This window comes from Saccopteryx leptura, chromosome 6 (assembly GCF_036850995.1).
Source record: "Saccopteryx leptura isolate mSacLep1 chromosome 6, mSacLep1_pri_phased_curated, whole genome shotgun sequence".
NCBI lineage: Eukaryota > Metazoa > Chordata > Mammalia > Chiroptera > Emballonuridae > Saccopteryx > Saccopteryx leptura.
The window spans coordinates 1,236,331-1,257,121 of NC_089508.1; the positions used below are offsets into that span (position 1 = coordinate 1,236,331).

General features: G+C 61.8%; 2 protein-coding genes across 4 annotated transcripts; both read right to left on the reverse strand.

Annotated features, from left to right (window-relative positions):
- Positions 1 to 1,741: 1,741 nt before the first annotated feature.
- TEDC1 (tubulin epsilon and delta complex 1) lies at positions 1,742 to 16,222 on the reverse strand. Of its 3 annotated transcripts, XM_066342474.1 has the most exons (9): positions 14,587 to 16,214; positions 14,411 to 14,489; positions 13,867 to 14,069; positions 13,357 to 13,512; positions 11,869 to 11,967; positions 9,058 to 9,144; positions 8,522 to 8,689; positions 6,634 to 6,768; positions 1,746 to 1,961 (listed from the first exon to the last, which is right to left on the reverse strand). In XM_066342474.1, the coding sequence occupies exons 1-9, from the start codon at positions 14,731 to 14,733 to the stop codon at positions 1,761 to 1,763; spliced, it is 1,275 nt and encodes a 424-aa protein (XP_066198571.1). In that variant the 5' UTR covers positions 14,734 to 16,214; the 3' UTR covers positions 1,746 to 1,760. The 3 variants fall into 3 exon arrangements, with proteins under 3 accessions (XP_066198574.1, XP_066198571.1, XP_066198572.1); XM_066342477.1 differs by lacking the exon at positions 13,357 to 13,512 and having other exon boundaries at positions 1,742 to 1,961; positions 14,587 to 16,222; XM_066342475.1 differs by lacking the exon at positions 1,746 to 1,961 and having other exon boundaries at positions 4,824 to 6,768; positions 14,587 to 16,196.
- A 1,456-nt stretch (positions 16,223 to 17,678) lies between these two features.
- Positions 17,679 to 19,247, reverse strand: LOC136375975 (cysteine-rich protein 1). The gene is made up of 5 exons (XM_066341730.1): positions 19,098 to 19,247; positions 18,244 to 18,338; positions 18,111 to 18,168; positions 17,920 to 17,966; positions 17,679 to 17,808 (listed from the first exon to the last, which is right to left on the reverse strand). Exons 1-4 carry the CDS (start codon positions 19,135 to 19,137, stop codon positions 17,926 to 17,928), a joined length of 234 nt encoding a protein of 77 aa, XP_066197827.1. The 5' UTR covers positions 19,138 to 19,247; the 3' UTR covers positions 17,679 to 17,808; positions 17,920 to 17,925.
- Between the last annotated feature and the right edge of the window lie 1,544 nt (positions 19,248 to 20,791).

Here is a 20,791-nt window from a genome sequence, read left to right on the forward strand (position 1 = left end):
GCCCTCAAGACAACTTAAGGATCCCAGTTGGGCACATGCAGGAGTCTGTCTCTCCGCCTCTCTGGTTCTCATTTCGGAAAAAATAAATAAATAAAGAACTTGTATGAACAGATGCCTGCATGTGGCTCACACAGGTACCTATGTCACGAGTGGTGAGGAAGGGGACAAAGCGTGAGTGTCCACCAAGGAAACTGGGAGCTGTGGGAACTTTTTCTGCAGGTTTATTCTGCAGGTTTATTTTTTCATTAAGTATTTTTAAAAATCAATACATACAGTTCTTCACATTAACAGGTTAAAGGGAAAACATGATTAAATAGTATGAACAGATGCTGAAAAAGTATTAATGGAATTCGATAGATGTTTACAACTCATTACAAAAAGAAAAAAGAGAGCCCTCCCTGACGGGCGGGACTCTCTCAGTCTGATCCGAGGCAAACTTAGTCATGAGGAGGCGGAGACGGCCCGTTTGAGACCGAGGCAGGCAGGCAGACGCCCGCAGCCACGGCGGCTGGGTGCTGTGCTGATCTGAGGGAGCACAGGTCCGAGGAAGGGGACGTGTCTCTGCAGGTGGTGCTCGGGACTGGGTCACTGTCCCCAGAAGACCCGACTCCCACGTCACACCACCTGCAGAGGTGGCCTCCGGGCGGGTTAAGACCAGACGTTGAAGGAAATGCAGAAGAACCTGACCTGGACAGTGAGTTGTGTCCTAAAGAAAGACGTTCATTGTTTAAAAAAAACCAAGACAGCCTGACCAGGCGGTGGCGCAATGGATAGAGCGTCAGACTGGGATGCAGAGGACCCAGGTTCGAGACCCTGAGCTCGCCAGCTTGAGCGCGGGCTCATCTGGTTTGAGCAAAATTCCACCAGCTTGAGCCCAAGGTTGCTGGATCCAGCAAGGGGTTACTAGGCCTGCTGAAGGCCTGTGGTCAAGGCACATATGAGAAAGCAATCAATGAACAACTAAGGTGTTGCAACGCGCAATGAAAAACTAATAATTGATGCTTCTCATCTCTCTCCATTCCTGTCTGTCTGTCCCTGTCTATCCCTCTCTCTGACTCACTCTCTGTCTCTGTAAAAAATAAATAAATTGAAAAAAAAATTAAAAAAAAAAAAACAAGAACCAAGACACAAGAGAGCAATGAACTCAATTAAAACAAAATGTAAGTTTCTGCTCGACAAGGGAAATCACGTACAGATGTATGTCCAGCTGACCAAACAGAGGAGATACTTAGAATGTGCAAAGCCCAGAGATCCCTATCTCAAAGGCTCAGAGTTCCTGCAGAGCAGTGTTTAAAAAAGACTGCAGTCCCTGAAGACATCAAAAGATGTGACGGAGCCTGACAGGCAGTGGCACAGTGGATAAAGCGTCAGACTGGGATGCAGAAGACCCAGGTTCGAGACCCTGAGGTCACCAGCTTGAGCGCGGGCTCATCTGGTTTGAGCAAGGCTCACCAGCTTGGACCCAAGGTCACTGGCTTGAGCAAGGGGTTACTCGGTCTGCTGAAGGCCCACAGTCAAGGCACATATGAGAAAGCAATCAGTGAACAACTAAGGTGTCGCAACGAAAAACTGATGATTGATGCTTCTCATCTCTCTCCGTTCCTGTCTGTCTGTCCCTATCTATCCCTCTCTCTGTCCTTGTAAAAAAAAAAAAAAAAAAAAAAAAAGATGTGACGGAGAGGAAGCCTGCTGGCCGAGGCAAACGCATGAAGAGGCTCAGACGCAGCGATCAGCGACGGCCCCAGGGACTGGGAGCTGGCTCAGCACCAGCCTTCCTGCCACCCCGGTGAGAGGCAGGGAACACAGAGCCAGGGGCGTGACTGCGCACGTGGGAGCTGGCTGCCTGCGGACTGGCCGGTGCCATCAGTCTGCTTCTGCGGGGACAGTCCAAAGTCCTGCACCCACGGGCCCATGAGAGCAGGGCCTCCGGGGGTGGCTGAGAGTCGGAAACCCGGTGCCATCTGTGGAAATGGATGGTTGAAAGTGAGATTCGGGACGTTATCCACTGGGCAGAGTAGTGATCGGCTGTTCACAAAGTTTCAAGAATGGGGCTTTAAAACAATATTAAGCCAGGGGGTGAAGCTGTTCAGGTAGTTCAGTAGTCAGAGCATCATCCTGGCACACCAAGGTGTCACGGGTTTGATCCCTGCTCAGGGCACGTTCTAGAAGCAACCGCTTGCATGCACAACTAAACGGAACAACTAAGTGGAACAGCTTCTGTCTCTCTCTCTCTCTTCCTCTATCTTTCTCTTACAAATCAATAGGATAAAAAAATATTTTAATACTAAGTTGGAAGAAACAGAGCGGGAAACACAAACCCTTCAGTAGTTAGAGCTGCGGTTTGCAAAGTGTGTGCCAAGGCACCCCGGGGTGCCATGGGGAGTTCTCAGGCACGAGGAGGTACTCTAGGATGTCTGAGGGAAAGAGGAGAACTCAACACGCCAGAGACTCCTGGAAACCTGACTGAGGTCAGAGTTCCAGAACCGGGTCGCCCGGCAAAGCTGCTGGCACAGCCGTTGTTGCGATAAGAAGCAGATGCCAGGCAAGTGTCGACGAGGACTGGTGGGTGGCTCAGGTGGCTGTGTCCAAGCTGATCAAGGTTAGAAAAGGTGCGCACAGCCCAGTAGGGTCGGACATCCTGTTGATAAAAGCGTAGCTATTTAAGAATTAAGGGTGGTTTGTTTTTGTTTTTTTTTAGTTTATGGGTTATTGCTTACTTTGTTTTTGGCTTTATTTCTCTTTGTTAATTTTTTTTTTTTTTTTTTTGAAAGAGAGAAACATTGACCTGTTGCTCCACATATCTCTGCATTTATTGGTTGATTCTTTTTTATTATTATTCATTTTTTTTTTTTTTAGAGAGGAGAGGGAGAGACAGAGAGAGAGAGAGGAGAGACAGAGAGAGAGAAGGGGGGAGGAGCAGGAAGCATCAACTCTCACATGTGCCTTGACCAGGCAAGCCCAGGGTTTCGAACCGGCGACCTCAGTATTTCCAGGTCAACGCTTTATCCACTGCGCCACCACAGGTCAGGCTTATTGGTTGATTCTTGTATGTGCCCTGACTGGGAATCAAACCCACAACCTTGGTGTATCCGGACAAGGCTCCGACTAACTGAGCTCCCCCACAAGCTTGGCTAATTTTTTTTGTTGTTGTTTTCTTAACTGCTACTAAGTCATTAGGACCTAAATCCTTAAGTTGTTTGGCCCTAATAAACAGAACTGTTAGGTATTTATTTATTTGGCCAAAAGGGGGCGCTGTGAAAAATTGCTGAGCGGCCACACCCCCCGTGAACAGGAGGGCAGCGGCCTCCAGGTCAGACCGTGCCAGCCTCCAACACCTCAGGCCCGGAGAAATGAAAGGGGGAGGGTGCTAGCTGCATCGTCAGGTCCCCTCCCCCCCACACACACCAGCATGTCAGGGTCTCTGGGGACCACACTGCTGTCTCCATCACATCTGGCTCTTGGTCCAGAGATCTAGAAAACCAATCTGGAAAGAGAAATATGTGCACCCCCTCCCCTCACCCCCACATTTACAGCATCTGAGACGTGGATGCAGCCACGTGTCCGTGACGGAGGAATGCCATAACCTCCTGTGGTCTGGCCACGCAAGGGATCATTCAGCCTCTAAAAGGACAGACATGCTGACACCTGCTACAACCACCTTGAGGAAAATAAGCCAGACACAGGACAGGTACGGTACAAACCACCCACATGAGGTCCCCCGGAGGACAGATTCATAGACCTGCTACAACCACCTTGAGGAAAATAAGCCAGACGCAGGACAGGTACGGTACAAACCACCCACATGAGGTCCCCCGGAGGACAGATTCATAGACAGACGTATACAGTGGTGCCTGGGGCTGGGGGAGGGGAACATGGGGGACTTGTGCCTAACAGGGACAGAGGTTCAGTTTGGGAAGATGAGAAAGTTCTGGAAATGATGGGATGGACTCTGCCAGGGCCCGGGCATCTGCAGGATGAACCCGGTGCTCCCCAAGGCCCTGCAGTGTGCCCACCCCACCCCCAGCTCTGATACTATCAGAGCTCTAGCACAGCCCTGGTTACAGAAAGCAAACATTTTGACTGTTATCTGACTTCCTGTTTCCTCTTGGCCATGCTTGCTCATTTTTATTTATTTAGCATTTAGTTTTTTTCACAATGATTCATGGTTCTGCGTTCTCCGCACCAACGTTACCGGCTACAAATGCCACAAATTCTCCCGCTAGCTGCTCTGAAGCTCCGTTGTGGTCTTTGAAAGAGCAGAGCCTCCTCGTTTGGAGAGTGGAAGTTCTCTTGGCCTTAGGAGACCATGCCTCACAGGCCCGTGTCCCAGCTCCTGCAGCGTGCAGTCCCTGCAGGTCCCACAGCACTTCCTCACAGGACACACCTGTGCAGACCAGGCCCCCACCACCCCCTGCCCCCCCATGCTGGTTGCACTGTTGCCAGGGCAGTGGGCAGGATGTTAGCCCCAGCATCAGGCCTGTGAACTGTTGTCACCTGTAGCAGCAAGGGGCTGAGGTGCCCTGGGGCTGGGGGCAATGTGACCGCCTGGGTCCTTGGAAGTGGAGGGGGGTGGGCGGTCAGGCAGGGCAGCCTGGGTGGGGACCAAGAACCTGCCACCCGCCAATTCCTGGTTTCGGCATAGCAGGGTGGTCAGTCTTCAGACCCTCAGAGTGGCAGGCCTGTTCGTGGGTGCTGACTCCTCCCAAGCCCCGCTCCCTGCCCCTGCGGCATTCGGACGAGCCTGCACCGTGGGGGCTGCCACTTCCCTCGGCTGGCCTCTCGGGCCAGTCACGTCAGCCGCTGAAGTCACAGACACAGACACGTGGGTGGACTGGGAGTGTATTGGCTGCAGGGCAGTTCCATAACAATGAATTCCATTTAGGTTCCTAAAAACCAAGGTCCCGAGGGCCAGTGGCCATCCTGGCCGGATGGCTGTCCACACAAAGCGGTTTCCAGGATGAGCAGGTCCCACCCAGTGGTCAGGGTGGCTCTGCGCCCAGCAGGGGCGACGGCGGGGGGAGTCCAGACGCGACCTCACACGTTCCGAGGGTGCCAGCAGAGGGTCGGGTCCCAAATGTCCAGGGCCACAGCTGGAGGCCGCAGGGAGGGACAAGGCCTCGAAGGAGCTGGGCTGGTGGTGCGGAGCGGATCAGAGGACAGGGACAAGCCAGGAAGGTGGGCTGCAGCCCAGGGGCTCTCTGGGGACCAGCCCACGAGGACAAGGTCACAGGTGGACTCCTGGAAGGGAGGGTGTACTGACCACAGCCTGGTCTGTCCAGGACCGGCTGAGAGCAGCTGGTGGCCCAGCATGTGAGCGGCTGATCCAGAACTGCCCCAGGCAGGCAGGAGAAGCAGAAGAGATGTCCGGGCAGGAAGGGAAGAGGCGGGCAGGAGGGCCTGGGGCTAGGAGTGGCCGCAGCTAAAGGCCCCTTCACCGTCCCAGCAGCAGATTGGGATTCGGGATTCGACCGCCCTAGACAGAGGCAAGCCTGGCGAGCGAGTGGGGCTGAGGCCGCCCGTGCCTCCTGGTGGGGGGGGGGGGGTTGCTCCAGCAGCTGGGGCACATCCCCTGGACACAGACGGCTCTTTGTCAGGGCCGAGCCCCGCTCCTCGAGCCGCCTCAGGGACAAAGCCCCCTCTGTCCACAGCGGCCTCCCCCTCACCCCGTGCACCGCCCCCACCCAGGCGCCCCGTGCCCACACCAGGTGCAGGCCGGGCCCAGGTGGCACAATGGCAGCCAGGAGGAGGGACGCAGAAACTTCCAGGGCAATGCCTGTCCCTCCAACACCCAGATGCCCCCCGCCTGGCCCAGCCTCGGCCAACACTGCCCAGGGTCCCCTTCCCATTCCCACCCCCAGGGACCTGAAACGGTAGCAGAGGGACAGCTGGAAGCCTGGCCCCTGCGGAGAGGCCTCCACATTGACTCGAGTCCTCTCGACCCTGGAAGCCCACAGCCACCTCACTGGACATGTCATGACCTCCTGTTGGCAGAACGCCCCTGCGGCCCCTGCTGCTGTTGGCCAAGGGGCTGTACTCTGTCCAAAGCAGGGAAGGCCCTGGCCTGACCAGTGGAGGCGCAGTGGATAGAACATCGACGTGGGATGCTGAAGACCCAGGTTCGAAACCCCAGAGTTGCCAGCTTGAGCAAAGGCTCACCAGCTTGAGCATGGGATCATAGATATGACCCCATAGTCACTGGCTTGAGCAAGGGGTCACCAACTCAGCTGGAGACCAGTCAAGGCACATATGAGAAAGCAATCAATGAACAACTAAGGTGATGCAACAAGTTGATGCTTCTCATCTCTCTCCCTTCCTGTCTGTCTGTCTGTCTCTCTCAATAAAAATAAAAAAATAAAAATTTAAAAAGCAGGGGAGGCCCCAAGACCCGTGGCCACCTGGGGTGGAATTCTCCCCCGAGGCCAGGACAGGCCACTGCAGGTGCCCTCAGCGTCTGGGCGGGGGGACGCAGATGAAGCCGGGCAGGGCCCCCGCCAGCCTGGCCAGCTGCTGCCGACACTGGGCCTGTAGCTGACGCAGCGTCTCCTCCAGGCAGGCCTCCCGACTCCTCAGCACCGCAATCACCTCAGCAGCCTGCAGGCCCGGGCCCACCGGCGCCCCAGCCTCAGTCCTCACCAGCCGGTGGGGCCCGTGGGGCTGGGCCCGGCCCCTGCCTCGCTCCCAGGCCCGCCGCAGAGCCGCCAGCTCCCGCCCCACAGCCTCCTGTGCAGCCCGCTGTGCGGCGTTCCACTCAGGCTCCCGGCTCCCAACCTGCAAGGGGAGAAGCCGGTGACTCAGGAGCCAAAAGCAGCCACCTTCCGCCCAGGACAGCGGCCTCAGGTCCCCTCAGCATGCACTGGGCCCTGACACAGGCCCCCCAGGGGCCCCGCAGCCCCCACCCGTGCCCCAAGATGGGCTTCCAGCCCAGATCCCACGGCTCTCGGGGAAGCAGAAGCCAACCCCGCACCAGCTCAAAGGCCCGGCCGGCGCTTCCAGGCTCTGCATCGCCCCCTCCGAGCCCCCGAGAAGCAGCTGTGGGCCCCCAGGAACAGGGCAACAGCCTGACCACCCCCCACAGCCCTGCAGGACCTAAGCCCTCAGGCCCACCTCACTCATGAGGGTGGGGGTCTGGGGACAAGGCTTGGCAGCTCCCAGCAGGCCTAGTCCCTTAAGGCCCATTTAAAGCCCAGAGCTCAGACACCCAGGATACCCAACCGGGACACCCTCATCCACCCACGACTCCAAGGTAAGCCCGCCTCACACCACCCACTACTGAATCCAGGGGCGGGGAGTGCAGGGGAGGACTGCCCCGCCCACTACTGAATCCAGGGGCGGGGAGCGCAGGGGAGGACTGCCCCGCCCACTACTGAATCCAGGGGCGGGGAGCGCAGGGGAGGACTGCCCCGCCCACTACTGAATCCAGGGGCGGGGAGCGCAGGGTAGGACTGCCCCGCCCACTACTGAATCCAGGGGCGGGGAGCGCAGGGTAGGACTGCCCCGCCCACTACTGAATCCAGGGGCGGGGAGTGCAGGGGAGGACTGCCCCGCCCACTACTGAATCCAGGGGCGGGGAGCGCAGGGGAGGACTGCCCCGCCCACTACTGAATCCAGGGGCGGGGAGCGCAGGGGAGGACTGCCCCGCCCACTACTGAATCCGGGGGCGGGGAGCGCAGGGGAGGACTGCCCCGCCCACTACTGAATCCGGGGGCGGGGAGCGCAGGGGAGGACTGCCCCGCCCACTACTGAATCCAGGGGCGGGGAGCGCAGGGGAGGACTGCCCCGCCCACTACTGAATCCAGGGGCGGGGAGCGCAGGGGAGGACTGCCCCGCCCACTACTGAATCCAGGGGCGGGGAGCGCAGGGGAGGACTGCCCCGCCCACTACTGAATCCAGGGGCGGGGAGCGCAGGGGAGGACTGCCCCGCCCACTACTGAATCCAGGGGCGGGGAGCGCAGGGGAGGACTGCCCCGCCCACTACTGAATCCAGGGGCGGGGAGCGCAGGGGAGGACTGCCCCGCCCACTACTGAATCCAGGGGCGGGGAGCGCAGGGGAGGACTGACCCAAGGGACACTGGACTGAGGACGCAGCCTGCTGAGGCTCCCTGCAATCCAGTGGTGTGGGGGGTGAGAAGAGGCTTCACCCAGGTCCCCAGGGAAGCACCTACCCTGACCCCTGGGGTTCCCAACAAGGAAACATAAAAGGACCTTGAGCAGTGACAGGTGCTCGTTCCTCGTACAAAGCCCCCGGCAGACGTCAGCTGCCACCACCCCATGCAGGTAGGGGACCCCAACAACAAGGAGACAGCAGGGCAGCTGCAGGCCCGGCGGAGACCCTGTGCTCTTCGGGGCCCAGTGAAGGCTTTCGGGAGAAACCCAATGCCTGTTGTCTAAGAGGCTTCAGAGAAGGAAGCCGGGCGCTCGCCCGACCTGCCCAACAGTGGGTTCAACAGGCCACGGGGATGTGACCTGCAGAGATGAACCCCACCAGTGGTCAGCGAACACACGCCAGCAGCTGCGCCCTCACCTTGGCCTCCCAGGCCGCCCGCCGGGCCTCCACGGCCCCCCGCAGCTCCTCCTGCAGGGCCTGTAGCTCCTGTGCCACCAGCTCCAGCTCACCAGCCCTGCCCTTGCGGAGCCAGGGCAGAGCCGTGGGCTGGGAGGTGTCTGGGGGGCAGACATCCAGGACCGTGTCCTAGAGAGAGAGAGAGAGAGAGAGAGAGAGAGAGACACCCACGTGAGGGCGGCACAGGGCACAGCACCACACACACAGCCAGCTGGACAGCCACCCTCACCCAGGCAGGCCCGGGGGCCAGGGCACGGAGGCCAGTCTTCAGGCCCCTGGGAAGTCTGGGCCCCCCACCATGGGAGCTAGCTAAGGCAGGGACCACTAGACATCTGGGAGGAGGCCCAGGCTCAGCGCCCCAGGCATGGGTGCAAAGCTGGCTTCAGGCCGGGCTGGTGTGTGGCCTCCGACTCCCCACCCCTGCCTCAGGGCTGCTGTGGTCCAGGGAAGGGACGGTGGGAAGGGCGGGAGAGGGAGGCGGGCGCGGGCTTCCTGACCATCCACTGCCAGAAGACCAGCTCCCGGCGCCGCCACGCGAGGGCGGCCTCCAGGCGGGCGTTCTCGCTCTCCAGCCTCCGCAGCAGCTGCAACGCAAACCGCAAAGCAGGCCGTCAGAACCCCAAGGGCGCCTCAGGCCCCAGGACTGAGACCCCACCCGCTGTTCCCACCCTTCCTCGACCCCAGTGCCCAGTCACCCCGCCCAGCGCTGGCCCAGCCCCAACAGCGAGTCCCTTGGGGTCAGTGGTAGTCCAGGTGCCCCCTGGACTTGGGGGGATGAAACATGGAGGCTGCCAGGCTCGGGGGGAGGGGAACCCCAAGCCAGGGCAGAGGCTGTGCAGTACGCAGACGGGAAGTGATGGAGGACCCTTCAAGCCCCTGCGCAGCTCTCAGCCTGCCACAGCCTGCCACACCCCTGCCACACCCCTGCCACAGCCCTGCCCAGCACGGACAGCTGGTGCCCAGACCCTGCGCCCCAAGGGCCCCACACCCTCGGTCCCTGCACGAGCCCACATGCACCCAGGTGGCCCAGAGCTGGCTGAGAGACCACCACAAGACCCTGCGCCCCAAGGGCCCCACACCCTCGGTCCCTGCACGAGCCCACATGCACCCAGGTGGCCTAGAACTAGCTGAGAGACCACCACAAGACCCTGCGCCCCAAGGGCCCCACACCCTCGGTCCCTGCACGAGCCCACATGCTCCCAGGTGGCCCAGAGCTGGCTGAGAGACCACCACAAGCTGCACCTCCAGCCAGTGGCCAGTGGCACGGTCCACCTAAAGGCCCACCACGAGCTGGGGAGTAGCCGTTCAACCCCCACCCCCATTGGGCATCCCCAGGCCAGGCGCCTGCGACAGCTCCTCTCTGAACAAACAGCTGGTACCAGCCATGCCCACCACGGGCATGGCTCCCTCTGAAATATGGAGGTGCTGAACCAGGAGCAGGTTCTCGGGCTGGGACAAATATCCAGAAGGCGGGAGCCGCCCCGTCAGTCAAACAGGAGCTCTGCCAGGGTGCCGCTCACGGAGGGCCAGTGCACTCACCCTACACTACCTCCTCACGTGACCCAGGGTCCCCCCATGCCAGGCAAGGCCCCCTGCTCTGCTCCCCAGTCCCATCCTGCCCTGACCCCAAAAACACCCCCAGAGTGCTGGCCAAGCAGCCAGGGGCCTTCCTGCCGCAGCCGAAACCTGGTCAGGGGCCCGGGTGGGGGTGGCCCGGCCCAGCCCATCGCCAGTGCAGAATGGAGGCGGGCCTGCGGTGAGAACCGGCCTGCAGCCCGGGGAGCACGTGGCCTGCCGGGCCGAGAGGCAGAGCGTGCGTGCGGCCCACACGCTCACACCACAGGTACACGCACACACGTGTACACACATTGGCCACTGAGAACAGGTAGTGGAGGGCAGGCACTATGAAGCAGAAGGCAATAAGCCCCTTTTTCCCCTCAGACTGGGACAGGGAGGGGGGCCCGGAGGTTTGAGGAAAAGGCTACAGCCCCACCAGCAACCAAGGACACTGCCCAGCCACCCCCGCAGCACACCTGGCTGCTGACAGCGACCATGGATCATTCCAGAAGCCTCTGGAACCCGTCCCAGGGGTGCAGGCCCTGCCGGTAGGTGGTCCAGGCTCCCACCAGCTCCCCATCCGGAAACTGTGGGAGGAAGCCAGCCACGGCCTCTGGCCCCCTGGCCACCCTGTCTGCAGTCCGGAGGCACCTCCAGGAGGAGGGGAGCTTCCCCCGCCCACCTCTGCTCACCACCCCAGAGGCCGGGCCCGGGCAGCCCCAGGCCGGAGCTGGCACAGCCCCTGCTCTGCTCCAACCTGGGGATGAGGGGCAGCAAGCCAGGACCTCACAGAGTCACCCTTCAAAGGGAACAGCCAAGAGTACCGCAGGACACTCAAATGCTGCCTCAGCACCTCGAGGGCCCAGCACAGCCCTGCCCGGTGGGGCCCAGCGAGGCATCGGCCAGGGACGCAGGCTCAGCAGGCATCCTTGCCCGGGCACCCGACCTCGCAGAGGAAGGCAGACCCCCCCCCTTGGGAACTGGAACCTGCTGGGACAGGAAGCAGGGGCCACAACAGCCTCCGCACCCCTACCTGGCCAAGCACCCCCGGGCCCAGGCAGTGCCAGCCTCACACTCTGGACAGGCCGGAACCCGGCCCTCACGTGATGGCCAGCCCAGCCCTGAGCCTGTCAGAATGCAGGGCACGCTGGGCGGGAGGGATCCCCATCTCCAGGTGGGAGGGATCCCCATCTCCAGGCGGGAGGGATCCCCATCACCGGGCGGGAGGGATCCCCATCACCAGGCGGGAGGGATCCCCATCTCCAGGCGGGAGGGATCCCCATCTCCAGGCGGGAGGGATCCCCATCACCAGGCGGGAGGGATCCCCATCACCAGGCGGGAGGGATCCCCATCTCCAGGCGGGAGGGATCCCCATCACCAGGCGGGAGGGATCCCCATCACCAGGCGGGAGGGATCCCCATCTCCAGGCGGGAGGGATCCCCATCACCAGGCGGGAGGGATCCCCATCACCAGGTAACACCCACAAGAGCTCAAGGTGCCAACACCATCAGCTAGGACAGGGCAGGGGTCTTCCTTAATTCCAGCACCCTCTTGGGGCCCTGCCCATGCCAGCCACCTGTGTGTACACAGCAGCCAGTCTGCATTCCTGCAGCGCCGGACATTATAGGGGGGAGAGGCCTGAGCTCATGCCTGTCCCCCACCCCAGCAAGATGGTGAACCAGGCAGACAGGAATAGCTCCAAGCCTGGGTCCCCCTCCAGGCCTCTCCCACCTCGGCCAACGAGCCCTCACCTGCCGGCCGCCCTCCGGGTCCCTGAGCAGCTCCGTTTCGGCAACAGAGAGGTGTCCAAGGCTGCGATCACTGTGGCAGCCACGAGTATACGAGTGGATCTGAAATGGACAGCACAGAGCCAGGCTGAGCAGAGGTATCTCACAGATGAGGTAACAGGCTTGGAGCAGGCACACCTGGCCCAGACAGTCCAGGGCAGGGCAGTCCTCAGTCCACTGGGGACCGGCACAGAGCCTGCCCAAAGGCCCCTGCAGCTGGAAGGGTCTGTGTTCTCCACCATGGCCTCTCTGTCCCACCCCGCTCCCGGGGTGTGGTGGGTGTGGAGAGGGGCACCCCTGCTTCCTTCTCCCCTCAACTCATCAAGTGCTTGGACCACGTGGTGAGAGAAACAGCCTATGGACAGGCTCAGTGGTCTAGTGGGGCTGACTGTGGGACACAGAGTGACCTGTCTGGGCCTGGGGGGACTCCCCAGCCAGGTGAGGCCTGAATGTGGTATGCAGGTTAACGGGTGACCATGTTCCATGCAGCAGAAATAGCTAGAGCAGAGGCCAGGAAGAAGAAGTAAGGGGTTCCACAAAAGACTAGATCATAGAAAGACCCTCGGCCCTGGCCAGTTGGCTCAGTGGTGGAGCGTCAGCCTGGCGTGCAGGAGTCCCGGGTTCGATTCCCAGCCAGGGCACACAGGAGAAGCGCCCATCTGCTTCTCTACCCCTCCCTCTCTCTCCTTCCTCTCTGTCTCTCTCTTCCCCTCCCGCAGCCGAGGCTCCATTGGAGCAAAGATGGCCCGGGCACTGAGGATGGCTCTGTGGCCTCTGCCTCAGGCGCTAGAATGGCTCTGGATGCAACAGTGATGCCCCAGAGGGGCAGAGCATCGCCCCCTGGTGGGCATACCGGGTGGATCCCGGTCGGGCGCATGCGGGAGTCTGTCTGACTGCCTCCCCGTTTCCAGCTTCGGAAAAATACAAAAAAAAAAGAAAAAAAAAAGAAAGACCCTCTGCTGGGGGTGGTGACACAGACTGGGAGACACCTGTGCCCACCAGCTAAGCCCTACCAGCCTTCAGGAACCTCCAGGAGCTGCCCACTGCCCACCTGCCCACACCCAGGGCAAGTAAGAGGAGGGGGTGCCCAGACAGTGACTCCCCCAGGACCTGGAGCCCATTCTATTGCTCAGTGACACAGAATCTGAGGCCTCTGGTGACCTCTGGGGACAGAATGCCAAGTACAATGGTTCCCTGCCCCAGAAATGCCCAGCTCCATCTGCCTCAGGCCCCTTCCCGAACCATGTGGAGCCCTGGGGTCAGGCTCCCTGCCACACAGTGCCCAACCAGTCAGCCCCCAGCCAGGCCTGGGAGATCCACATCCAGCCAAAAACCAAGGCCCCAGCCCGTGCAGGGCCCCGCCGGACAGGCCATGGGCAGCACAAGGCAGCCAGACGGCCTGAAGCTCATAAAGTAACTTCCCTGGGGTGGACGGTTCTCCAGTGGCACTACCTTGCCCAGGAGGGCGCACTGCTCCTGCTGACTGGCCATCAGGTTTCGCCACCGGAACTGAAGCTTTCCCATCAGCCACTGCACGTGGCGGACATCCACAGGGCCACTTGCTTCCACTGTCGGCGCAGGCCGACCAGGGCTGGCCAGGGCCCCACACTGGAGAGGAAGCAAGGGTCAGGCCCTGCTCCAACCCTGCAGTGGAGACCCCAGAAGGGGAAAGAGAAAGGAGGCCCCTGAGCGTGAGAGCAGTGGGGTCACCAGGCTGCCAGAGGAAGAGTTGGAGAGCCTGTGGACACACACACGCCCCCTCCTCTAAAAGAGGGGCGGGGAAAGGTGGGGCCCTAGGAGACCAGGACAGGGAGGCCAGTGGAGGCCCAGCCTCCCTGTTCTCACCAGGATGACAACACAGACCCCCACAAGGCTGGCCCACGCCTGTCCTCGCGGGTCTGGCAGGCCACATCCAAGGTTTCGGCCACGGATGGGACCCGCTCACCCTAATCCCGTACCCACCTCACACACAGGCATCTCGTCGCCCAGCCGTACGCGGGTCTGAGCCAGCAGCCGCTCGAGCAGGGGCTCCTGGGCCAGGAGCCAGGCAAGAGCCAGGAGCAGCTCACGGCTGCCCTGGGAGCCATCCTCGGCGAGCTGAGCCAGCCCCCGCCGGGGGTAGCCCTGGGAGAGCAGCACTGACTTCACCCAGCCAGCTTGGGCCTCTGGGGGCAGAAGATGGCCAGCTCAGAGGACAGCCCATTACAAGTGACACCATTCAAACCCAAGGGATTCCCCACGACCACCAACTCCAAGCAGGGGCCCAGGGGGTTGGGACTTAACCACCAAGATGAAGCGGACAGGGGCGGGGCTTGTGGGGTGGGCGGGGCCAGAGCCTATGAGGGCGGGGCTTGCGGAAAGTCGGGCTGATGGGGGTGGCGCTCGCGTGGGTGGGCGATCCTCCCGGAGGGGCTTTTACCGAGGCCGGGGGGTTACCGGAGCGTGCGGGATCAGCGATTAGGCCAGGGGGTGGTGCAGAGCTCACCGGGGTGGGGGCGGGGCTTACCCGGGGTGGGCGTGGCCGAGGCGCTGTCAGCCAGCAGCTGCGAGAGCACACGGAAGAGCAGCTGCCAGAGCGCGGGGGCCTGCGGGGATACGAAGATGGCGGTAAGAAGGGCCGGCTGCCTCCTTGCGTCCCTCCGGGGCCCCCCTAGGCCTGGCCGCCTGCCCCGCGGGCCTCACCGCCTCTGGACGGTCGAACTTGGCGCGGCGGAAGGTCTCGGGGCTGGGTCCAGCGGGCAACGTCCGACTCAGCGCGGCGATGGCCTCGGGCAGGGCCCCAGCCGCGTCCGCCCGGTCCACCCGGAGCCGTCGCCGCCCCCGCCCCATGCAGGCAGCACCGACCTCGTTCAACCGCGCGCCACCACGGGCGTGTCCCCGCCTCCGATCCCCGTGCGGGTACCGCCTCTGCTGAGCCCGCGCCCAGTCCCCGCGCGGACCGGGCCACGCCCCCGATTCCGGCCCAATGAGCGGTGCCCTCGGCGTGTGATAGCCTAGGGTCCTGTCCGCTGCGGAGGCACTTCCGGCCTAGTCCGAACCAATCGGCGTTAAGAGCTCCGCGGGTCTGTTCTGTGCAGCCCAGTTGCGGGGACACCCAACGCCGCGGTCCAGAACCCACGAACCAGCGCCAATTACACCCTGGTACCAAACAGTAGGCTAGCCACCGCCAGAGGGTCTGCGGAGCGCTCGGGGAGCCCCTGCGGCCGGGAGGGTCTCTCACAATGGAGCATCAACAACCCCACCCGCGACTCTTCGCCTCCGCGACGCCCTTTCAGGCCCGGGCGCCAGGGGGCACCCGGACCCCGCAGCGCACACCGGGACCGGGACGCTGTGGACGCACACCGGGACCGGGGGACCGGGGATGTTCCCCGACTGCTCAGCCTTGGCGCGCGCGGGCGGAGTCTCCTCCGGGAAGGCCAGCGACTCTTCTCCACCCAGACCTACCTGAACAGACTTCCCGACCCTCTCCATCCTTCCTGTCCCACCAGCCAGCCCTCCGCAGCCTTCTCTCTGTCCTGCGCCTTAAGCCACTTTCTCCCGCCATTGAAAACAGTCTTTGAAGGAACATCTAGAAAGCGGTTTGTAGGCTCTTTCAGAGTTGACCCTGCAATGTTTACCCTACGGTGCCAGCCCGATAACCTATGAGAACTTTGTTCATATACCCGAAAGCGCACAGCAGCTTGGTTCATGACCGCCCAAAACGAAATAACGCGAGGCTGCCGGATGTGCAGTAGTAAGCCCATCCAGTGGGGCTGTGGTCAGCGCAGCCACGCACCACTGACACGTGCTGCTGCGAGGGTGCAGCTCAGACAGGCAAGAAGTTTGTCTGCACACTTAATCTTTGAGATATCCAGAAAAGCAAATGTGTGGAGACAGAAAGCCAGGAGCTGTGGTCTGTGAAGAGTCCAGTTTGGGGCATGAGGGAACTTTAGTGGGTGCTGAGAATGGAACTGAACTGTGGCTGCAGAAATCTGTGAGCTGGTTACCATCCTTGAATGTGCACAGGTGAAGTGTGTGGTATGTAAACTATATATATCTCAAAGTTTTAAAGATAACAGCGTGGGAGGGGGAGAGCAGGAGAGGGAAAGAGAAAAAGAGAGAGAAGGAAGAAGGAAGTCAGTCCCGGACCCCAGCCCACCCCAGCCTCAGCCAAGCCCACCAGAAGTGCCGTGACGCCTGACCTCATCTTCCTCCCAGTCCTCACCTTTGCTCTCCTGCCTCTCTCTCAGGCACAGCCAGCTCTTCACCCTATGTGTTCCCCATCACCAACCTCCTTCTTTCCCCAGCCTGCAGTGCAAGTGCTCCTGGGTCCCCTGTCCCAGCACCCCACTTCTAGTAGCTATTTCCCGTGTGTCCACGCCCCTCCCTGAGCCACAATGGCCACCCCCACTGGCACATCCTACTCACCAGCATGGGGGCATGGCTGCCTGCTCCCCCGGCTCCCACCTTCACTCCCCTCCCTGGTCCACTTTCAGCTTAGGCTGGGACCAGCATGGGCATCCAATCTGGCCCCATCTGCTGGCTCCACAGCAGCCCAGAGGTCTTTGTGGCCACCCTCCCTGCCGTCTTCAGAATCAAGACCACTTTCCTTACCCCAGCCAGCGTTCCCCGTGTTGAGTCTGGGATCCTGTCCAGCTGGCCTTGGCACCTGCTGGGCCTTCCTCCTGAAGTACTTTTCTCCCTACCTGAGGCCCCACTCTTCCTGCGGACCAGCTCTCTTTGCACTCACCCCACGTTGTCCCCTCAGGGTGGGGGAACCTCTGCTGCCTGCCATTCAGTGCTGCCCGTTCCACCAGGTCAGGGCGGGGTATTCTGTGCATCTGCTGACCACTGTATCCCACCACTGTCCACTGAGAAACCCAGCCTCACCTTAGCATCTCTGTGCCCTCCACCCCACCCTCACCCCATCGGTACCAGAAGCAACTCCAGCTCCAACCTCATGGATTCAGTGAGTCACCCCATCTTTCACACACACTACACACACACACACCCAACACTACACCCTGCCCTTCAGCACCCCCACAGCCTGTGTGGCCCAGGATTGCAGAACCCCCACCAAAGCCTTGGGGCAGGGCCAAGGCCACATGCCAAGCTGACATCACCCCTCTGGGCTCTTTAGATCAGCAGAGACCTGGGAGGGGTAGCATCTGCCAGGCCGCAATGTGATGGCCGGTGGGAGAGGTGGGGAGGGCTCTGAGGAAAGCCAAGTCTGCAGCTGCTGCCCAAAGTGACATGGGAGCTCCCAGGGAGCCCCCAGCGCGGCCGCACAGAGTGTCCTCAATCGCCCCATTTGGGCAGCAGGCCACTGGATAGTCCCTGGGCACAGGGTGAGGACCGATGAGGGTGGTGTCGTCCACGTGGACACCCCGGCTGAAGCACAGCTGGTCAGGTCGGTGGGATGGGGTGAGGATGGGGACACGGTTAGGGCAGCAGGAAGTGGAGAGGGCAGGGGAGAACCCCCCCCACACAACTCCCCAAAGCTCAAAAAATGGGACCAGCATGAGCTTAGCTGATTCACCCTACGGCTGGTCCTCCTCCCGCCCTCGTGGCCTGGTGTTCTGCTGACGGGTCGACCTTCCCCTCGCCAAATGGGACTGGGGCACCTTCGGGCCTGGGAGCTGGAGAGGTAAGCCTCCATAGGGGTGTCCAGGGTGGCCAAGCCACTTCCACGCAGAGGGGACCCACCCCCCAGGGTGTAGGGTCCAGCATCAGGACACCCCCTGCTGCCCCCCTCAGCCACCCCCCAGCTACAGACACACACACACAGGCAGGTCTTCCCAGCATTGGGTTTATTGAGGCCGTGGGTTCCACACAGGGGAGGAGCCCAGGTGCCTGGAGTTAAGGCTGGGGTGAGCCTGGAGGGGCAGTAGTCCAGTGGGCAGCCAGGGGTGGGGTCTCCACAGCCTGCACAGAGAGACAGGGACAGAGGTAAGTGCCGGCGTCCCTCAGGACTTGGGTGAGGTGAGGAGCCTGTCCTCAGGGGCTGGCTGGGCTGGGGAACAAGGTGGGATGTACCTGGGTCTACTTGAAAGTGTGACTCTCAGCTCCACCTCGCCCAAAACCTACAGAGGAAACAGAGGGCAGGTGAGGGGTGCCAGGGACTGTGGGGTGCTAGGTGGGCTAGAGGGCAGGTGAGGGGTGCCAGGGACTGTGGGTGCTGGGTGGGCTGTGACGTGGTGGTCTGGGTGGGGCTAGGGGGAGCATACCTTTGGGCCCAAACATGGCGGCGTAGCAGGGGTGATTGCAATAGGGCTTGCCTTCATGCTGCAGAGAGAGGGTCCATGAGGGGGTGTCCCCCTGCACCCCACCCTCCCCTGCTGCCCACCAGGCCCCACCTACCTCGGCATGGCCCCCTGAGGTCAGCGTCTTCCCACACTTCTCACACTTCAGGCATGGCCGGTGCCAGTCCTTCCCCAGGGAGGTCACCCGCTCAGCTGCAGAGGTGCAGACAGACTGCCCTGAGACACTGCTCTGGGGACACAGGGCACACCCACCTACTCCCACGCCCACCCATGCCCGGTGGCCCACGCAAAGTCTCAGATAGCCTTTGGACCAGCAGTTCCCTAGTCAATCCATCCAAAGGAAACGAGAGGGCGCTAACCGCAAACCCTGGGCTGAGGGCTGGGGTGGGGTCAGGACTCCAGCTCTGCACCAGTCACGCGGCGGGACCGCAGGGCGCCCTCTCAGTGGCGGGGGAGGGGGTACTTCCCACTTCCTCCTGGGCCTCCCACCGGGGTAACCTGGGGCGCGAAGCAGGAAGGCAGCTCTGAAAGCAGAGAGCGCCTAGGATAGCGCCCCGGGCGCCGGTTTCCGCGTTCGTTTTTATTTAGCGCTGGGAGGGGCAGCGGGAGCCCCGTGTTCTTCCTGCTTCGTGGGGTCCCCGCCCAGGGCGCGCCCAGGAGGAGAAGGCGGGAGAGACCGGGACCTAGAGACGGGAGATCCAGCGACGAGGAGACCAAGATACAGGAGACCCAGAGGTGTGGAGACAGAGTCATCTCACGCAGGGGTCCCGACCCATACACCCAGGTGGCCGTGGACTGGGCTGAAGTGTCCGCTACTGGGGTGGTTTCTGCGGGTCCCCAGAAGCCCTCACCCCCAGAGCGGCCCCGGCCAGGTCGCCTCAGGGTCACGCTTCCGCGTGGGGGTCTCGGTGCACTGCGGTTCGGCCTGAGATGGGGCGGGGGCGTGCTCACCGAAGTACACCTCCTTGTCGCACTTGGGGCACTTGGGCATGGTGGCGCTGGGTCGGGTGCGGACGTCCGAGCAGAAGCAGACTGGAGCACTGGACTGGGTGGGTCCCGCTGGGTGTGCGCCTTTCAGAGAATCTAGGACCCCGCCTCTAAGAGGCCCGCCCCTCGCGCCCCGCCCCCCCCCCCCCCCCGTTTCCCCCCTTCTGGACTTGACCCGGGAACCTTGGCTCCAGATCAGGAGGTCGAGAAAGGTCATCTGGGTTCCAATCAGCCTCCGGGCAGGCCCTGAACCTAGCCGACCGTAGGCAGAGGCTGGGTGTGTGCAGAGGACCCGTGGAGAGACTCACTGAATGGTGGGGCTGCCCCAGGAAGGGAGGGGGTCAGCCCCACCCCTCGCCCAGGACTGCAGAGTCCCCGGGTCCAGGAGCAGGGGGGCGCATTCTACCCTCACCCCTTGCCTGCCCACGGCACCTGCTCGAGCACCCTGGAGACAGGCTGGAATAGGGGAGAGGACAAGTCACCTCTAAAACGCAAACAGATGTAAACAGCCTGTGACAACACCCTACACACTTGAACCCCACCGACTTCCGGGTAGAGGGTTAGGGACACCTGTAAGGGGAGTTTAAGCATTGTAGCTCCCCCAAGAATTCCCCTCAGGCCTTCATCACACGCAAGACCAGCCTGCCCCCGCAAAACATCCCAGCCTCTCTGAGGCCCCCAACCCTCACGGCCTGGGAAGTCCATCGGGCCGCAGTGGGAACTTCCCTGGCCCGGGAAACTCGGAAAAAGGAACTCCAGACCCGGCTCCCCCTCCCTCTGAGAGAACAGAGATGGCTGGGGGCTGGGGGGGTGGGGGGGTGGGGTTGCTGTACCCAGGCTGCCTCCAGAGGCTGGGACAGAGGAATGTCCTTATCTCTGAGGAAGCACCTAGCCGGGCGGGTGCGGTCCCAGTTCTCTGCCCTGGACAGCCGCTGACCCGCACCTCCCAGTGCCAGGCAGAGACCTTGGGACTCACCCGCCTCCGGAATGGGGTGGGCCCAATGGGCTGGCGCTAGGCTGCAGGGTCCTTGGCCATCCTTTCATGGTCAGAGGGAGGGTGCAGGTGGGGGAGAGTGGGAAAGCCCCCACACACCCTCGAGAAATCCCTGCCCTGCAGGGGAATGGCCTGACCTAACCTTCTTCCACCCTGATCACTCTCCCGCAGGCCCTGCCCTCTCTGCTGGGGGAAGGGGCTGTCAGACCGTCCTACCTCCGCTCCCAGAGCTGCTGTGCCACACCCAGTTTCTGGGCAGGCTGGCCAGTCCTCCCTCCCTCCTGCTTTTTCTCCCCTCGGATCAGGGTCCCTCCCTGCAGTTAGCAGCGTCCTCATCTCCCCTCAACACACCCATTTCAAGAAATACATCATCTCCGGGCTGGTCCAGGCCTCATCACCATGGGGAGGACTGGAGACCATCTTCTCACAGGACCTTTAGGCTCTGTGCCTCCCCACGCAGAAGTTCAGCCCTGGCAGCACTCGCCTGCCCCTACCTCACCCTCCCTGGAGCCCACCTGTCCACCCCCACCACCCAAGCCCTGCAGCCTGGCCCTGAGACACAGGAGGGAAGCTTTGAAGCTATGGGCACCTCCATCTCAACACCCCCACTGACCCCAGGCCAGCTTGGGGGGAGGGGGGAGCTCCCAGGTCACGCCCCAAAGTC